Raw genomic sequence first — 6,000 nt, 5'->3', positions numbered from 1 at the left:
GATGAAGAAATAGACAGGGATTAATCTTCAAAATATTGCAGCAACACAGATAGATGTGGAAGTTATCATACTAAGTGAATAAGGAATACAGAGAAAGATAAGTACCACATTGCTTATATGTGCAAAAAAAAAAACAACAAAAAACAAAAAACACAAAAAACAAAAACCTTATTTACAAAACAAAAACAGACTTACACACTAAAAACAAACTTAAGGTTACAGAAGGGATTAGCAGATATAGACCACTATATTTCAAATAGTTAAATCAACAAGAACTTACTATATATATAGCATAGGAAATTCTGCTCAATATTGTGTAGCAATGTAAATGTGAAAAGAATTTTGAAAAGAGCAGATATATGTACATGTATAACTGAATCACTTTGCTGTACACCTGAAACTAACACATTGTTAATCAACTATAATCCAATATAAAATTAAAAATAAAATAAATCTCCTTGCCTTAACATCTCTTAAAGTGTGCGTATTTCTGGCAATAAGTGATGATCTCTTCTGTACCTAAAATATCTAGAAGAGTTATCAGTAAAAGAAATACTACAGAGATCTTCTTGTTCAAATGAGCACAAAAATAAAACCAGGAAAAACAATCCAAATAATCTAGCCTTAATAGAATATGAAATCACATAATTTTGGGTTTTCAAATATTACTTAGAAATTATTATGGATTTGTGTTTAAGCCTGAGTATATATTTCCTAACTCAATGTATTGTGTTTTATCAAGGTTTTTTTTTTTTTTTTTTAAATCACTTCAAAGCAGTTGCTTTCCATTTTAATCCATAATACAAAGTGCACACTTCAAAGTTCAGTCCAACCTACTATAAACTGATAGAGATTGTTAAGGAGAGATCTTTGGATTGTGAGTTTCATGCATTTGGTTTAAGATTTAATTCAAGCAAGAGTTAACCATGAAGACTGTGAAAGGTTTCTGCATCCTTTTCATGCTGCATCTATGTCTCCTTGACTCCGGGAGGATGGGCAAAGTTCTTGTATGGCCTGTGGATTTTAGTCACTGGATTAATTTACAATTTATTCTAGAAGAGCTTCACATTCATGGGCATGAGATAACTGTCCTGGTACCTTCACAAAATCTTCTGATTGATCATACCAAGGTTCCCTATCATGTGGAGATCCTCCAGCTTTCAGTAACTGAAGAAACTTTCATGGAAGAGTTCAATAGCATGCTCTATGAAGAAATTTTTGAACTGCCAAAACTCTCATGGTGGGAAATGCAAATAAAACTGGCAGACTTAGTCAAAAAATTTTTATTAACAAACAAAAGAGTGTGTGACAGTGCTATCACAAACAAGGAGTTACTCAGCAGGCTACAGGCAGCCAACTTTGATGTCTGTATTGCTGACCCTTTAAGTTTTTGTGGGGAATTGGTGGCTGAACTCCTGAATATTCCATTTGTATACACTTTTCGGTTTTTCTATGGGAATGCCATTGAAAGATTGTGTGCTGGGCTTCCTATGCCTTCTTCATATGTTCCTGGTGTCACATCAAGACTGACAGACAAGATGACTTTTAGACAGAGGCTGGAGAACTGGTTACTGTATACAGTGAGTGACATGATATATTCATATTATATATTTCCAGAATGGGATGAATATTACAGCAAGGTTTTAGGTAAGAATAATATGTATATAATAAATATTCTTATATTCTATAAATATTGTAAACATTTATCTAACTGTATGAAACTTACAAATGGTATTTTAGGGTGACTACACTGTTTTGAATGTAAAAATTAATAACACTCTCTCTCTTTTTTTTTTTTTTTTTTTTGGTTTTGTGTTATATGATTGGATCATAAAATTACCTCTTCTAGGGGATCTTCCCAACCCACAGATCGAACCCGGGTCTCCTGTATTTCAGATTGATTCTTTACCATCTGAGCCACCAGGGGAACCCTGATATATATCCAAGAAGGAATATTCTCTATATTTAAGTTTAAGTTTTTGGAGTGTCTGGAAAACCCAAATCTGACAGTGTGCTTAATTTCCATAACCTTGGACTACTCTGTGTTCTTGCCTCTCCTGTTTCACAACCTGTTTTCTTCCTGATTAACTTGCTCTTCCTAAGGCTTTATATTTGTGTTTTATGAAGGAATGGTTAATTTATGACAAGGTTTGCAATGTGATGAGCATGAAACTAGAAAATAATGTAGTTTGGTTTCATTTGGTCTTGTTTTCAAAAGTGTAAAAATGAAAGAAGACTTTTTCCTATAGGACCATGTTTCTAGATTTTTACCTCACTTCAGTGTTTTGTTCTTGTTGTTCTATTTAAGGTTAGAGGTCATTAGATGTCAACTAGTGACTTTTGACCCTGAGCATAAATTTTTTCTCTATTTGAACAAGCCCATTTACCCTTTATATTTTGCTTTTGAATAATTTATTTTTTATTATGTTTACATGATTATGGTAAGGAAATTTTGCATAAAAGGCAAATTATCTTATAGAAAGCAGTACATTTCATGTATTATTTAGTTAGATTTTTTAAGGTATTACTAACATGCAGCATTGTATTAGCTTCAGATGGTGACAAAAAATTAGTCAATAGTTAACCTAGAATAGTATGGAAGATTTCATTTGAGCCAATATGAGGATTATAACCCTGGAGAAAATCTGTCAGGAAGCTCTGAGGAATGCTCTGCCCATTAGAAATTAAAGAACTATCATATACGTTTTTGAGGGAAGGGGTTATTCTTGAAAGTGTTATACATCAGAACATTATATTGCCAGTTTATGTAGTCCTAAAAAATGAGTAGTGGGTCATTGTGACCCCTTAAAAGATTAAGGAAAGAATGTTAGCTTATAATGAGTTACCTTGCTGGTGCCAGGATGGAATTTTTTTTTGTAGAGTAAACTTCCCTATGTCTTCTGAGGGAATCTAGTTAATGTATAATGCAGAAGCACATTGCACACTAAAATAGGGAGTGCCGGGCAGTGGCTCAACTGGTAGAGAAATTTTTATGCAAAATTTTGCTTCCCCAGACTTAAAATAATTTCGTTTCAACACAGGTATACAACAAGATGATTAGATATTTGTACCTATTGTGAAATAATCACCAAATAATATCTATAATATTATAGATATTAATATTATCTCTCCATATTATCTATCACTATTTAATATCTATAAATTATCACTATAATATCTATCACATATTATCTATGTGACATCTATATTATCACATAATATCTATCACATAATATCTATATCACATAATATCTATCACATATTATAATACCTATCGCATATTAATATTATCTTTCCATAATATCTATCACTATGCATAAATACAGATAATATTTATTTGAGAACTTCTAATTTCTACTTCTGTCATTTTTGAGACTGGACCCAAGTACTGCATTTCACACTCCTTTCTTGACTATAAGGGACCCTCCCATTTCTTCTAAGTGATTCTTGCCCATGGTAGTAGACATAATGGTCAGCTGAATTAAATTCACACATTCCAGTTCATTTTAGTTCACTGATTCCTAAAATCTCTATATTCACTCTTGCTATTGCCTTTTTGATTACTTCCAATTTATGCTGATTCATGGACCGAACATTCCAAGTTCCTGTGCAATATTCTTCTTACAGCATCGGACTTTACTTACATCACCAGTCACATCTACACCTGGGCATTATTTTTGCTTTTTTATTATATCTGGAGTTATTTCTCCACTCTTCTCCAGTAGCATATTGGGCATCTACCGACCTACAGATTTCATCTTTCAGTGTCATATCTTTTTGCCTTTTCATACTGTTTGTGGGGTTCTCAAGGCAAGAATACTGAAGAGATTTGGCATTGTCTTCTCCAGTGTACCAGGTTTTGTCAGAACTTTCCGCCGTGACCCGTTAGTCTTGGGAGGCCCTACAAGGCATGGCTCACAGTTTCACTGAGTTAGACAAGGCTGTGGTCCATGTGATCATTGTGATTAGTTTTCTGTGACTGTGATTTTCATTCTGTCTGCCCTCTGATGAAAAGGATAAGAGGCCTGTGGAAGTTTCCTGATGGGAGAGACTGTCTGTGGGGGAAACTGAATTTTTCCTAATGGGAGGGACCATGTTCAGTGAATCTTTAATCCAATTTTCTGCTGATAGGTGTGGCTGGGTTCCTTCCCTGTTGTTTAGCCTGAGGCAAAACTTTCAACCCTTGCCTCCACCAGAGACTCCTGAACACTCAAAGGCAAGTCTGGCTCAGTCTCCCACGGCCTCCAAAGTCAAATTTCCTGGGGGTTCTCAGTTGGATTTGCTGGATTCCCAGGTTGGAAAATGTGTTCTGGGTCCTAGAACTTTCTTACCAGTGTGAGAATTTCTTTTTCATAATTGTTCTGCAGTTTGTATGTCATGTGCTCAGTGGCTCTATGGTGGGGCTAATGGCGACCTCCTCCATGAGGCTCATGCCACACACTGGGTAATCCAGGTTTGCTGCAGTCAGTCCCTGTTCCCACAGCAAACCACTGCTGACCCGTACCTGTGCACGAGACACTCAAACAATCAAAGGCAAGTCTGGCTCAGTCTCTGTGGCAGGGACGTCTGGGTCTCGGTGGGCACAAGATTTTGCTTGAGTCCTCCAAATATCTCTGGCAAGTTATGGGGCTTGATTCTAAATACAATTTTTGCCCCTCCTACCGTCTCTCTTGGGCTTCTCCTTTGCCCTTGGAATTGGGATATCTTTTTTCTGGTGGACTCCAACATTCTCCTGTCCATGGTTGTTTAGCAGCTAGTTGCAACTTTGGAGTTCACACAGAAGATGAACACATGACCTTTTGCTCTTTTGTCTTGTTTGTTGATGTCCTTTTCATCATAGGGGACTGGAGGGCAAAAGCAGGAGGTTAAGAGATACCTGGAGTAACAAACGAACTTGGACATGGAGTAAAATGAAGCAGGGAAAAGGCTAACAGAGTTTAGTCAAGAGAAGTAACTGCTCAAGCAAACACCCTCCTCATTAGCACAAGAGAAGACTCTATACATGGACATAACCAGATGTTCAACACTGGAATCAGATTGGTGATATTCTTTGGAATCAAAGACGGAGAATACAGTCAGCAAAAACAATATCGGGAGCTGACTGTGGCACAGACCATGAACTCCTTATTGCCTAATTCAGACTTTAATTGAAGAAAATAGGGAAAACCACTAGACCATTCAGGTATGACCTAAGTCAAATCCCATATGATTATACAGTGGAAATGACAAATAGGTTTAAGGAATGAGATCTGATAGAGTGCTTGAAGAATTATGGACAGAGGTTCATGACATTGTACAGGAGGCAGTGATCAAGACTATCCCTAACAAAAAGAAATACAAAAGGCAAAACATCTGAGGAGTCCTAACAATTAGCTGAGAAAAGAAGAGAAGCTAAAGGCAAAAGAGAAAAGGAAAGCTATATCCATCTGAACGCAGAGTTCCAAAGAATAGCAAAGAGAGATAAGAAAGCCTTCTTAAGTGACAAATGCAAAGAAATAGAGGAAAAAATTAGAATGGAAAAGACTAGAGATCCCTTCAAGAAAATTAGAGATGCTAAGGGAATATTTCATGCAAAGATGGGCACAATAAAGAACAGAAATGGTATGGACATAACAGAAGAAATTAAGAAGAGGTGGCAAGAATACATGGGAGAACTATACAAAAAAGATCTTCATGACCCAGATAACTATGATGTTGTGATCATTCACAAAGAGCCAGATAACCTGGAGTCCAAAGTTAAGTGGGCCTTAGGAAACATCACTATGAACAAAGCTAGTGGAGGTGATGAAATTCCGGTTGAGCTATTTCAAGTCCTAAAAGATGATGCTGTGAAAGTGCTGCACTCAATAAGCCAGCAAATTTGGAAAACTCAGCAGTGACAACAGGACTGCATAAGATCAGGTTTCATTGCAATCCCAAAGAAAAGTAATGCCAAAGAACGTTTAAACTACCGCAAAATTGCACTCATCTCACACACTAGCAAAGTAATGCTGAATATTC

General features: G+C 36.2%; 1 protein-coding gene across 2 annotated transcripts in view; it reads left to right on the top strand.

The window, feature by feature from the left end:
• The first annotated feature begins 848 nt into the window (after positions 1-848).
• The window catches only part of LOC530553 (UDP-glucuronosyltransferase 2C1), a 31,474-nt gene continuing 26,322 nt past the window's right edge, over positions 849-6,000 (top strand). For both annotated transcript variants that reach the window (XM_059887781.1, XM_002688334.6), the window contains exon 1: positions 849-1,647. In XM_059887781.1, coding sequence (XP_059743764.1) covers positions 927-1,647 — 721 coding nt within the window. In that variant the 5' untranslated portion in view covers positions 849-926. The remainder of the gene's footprint in view (positions 1,648-6,000) is intronic.

Source organism: Bos taurus, chromosome 6 (genome assembly GCF_002263795.3).
Source record: "Bos taurus isolate L1 Dominette 01449 registration number 42190680 breed Hereford chromosome 6, ARS-UCD2.0, whole genome shotgun sequence".
Taxonomy (NCBI): domain Eukaryota; kingdom Metazoa; phylum Chordata; class Mammalia; order Artiodactyla; family Bovidae; genus Bos; species Bos taurus.
The sequence above is the reverse complement of the archived record's forward strand: the minus strand, read 5'-3'. Positions and strand labels throughout refer to the sequence as shown.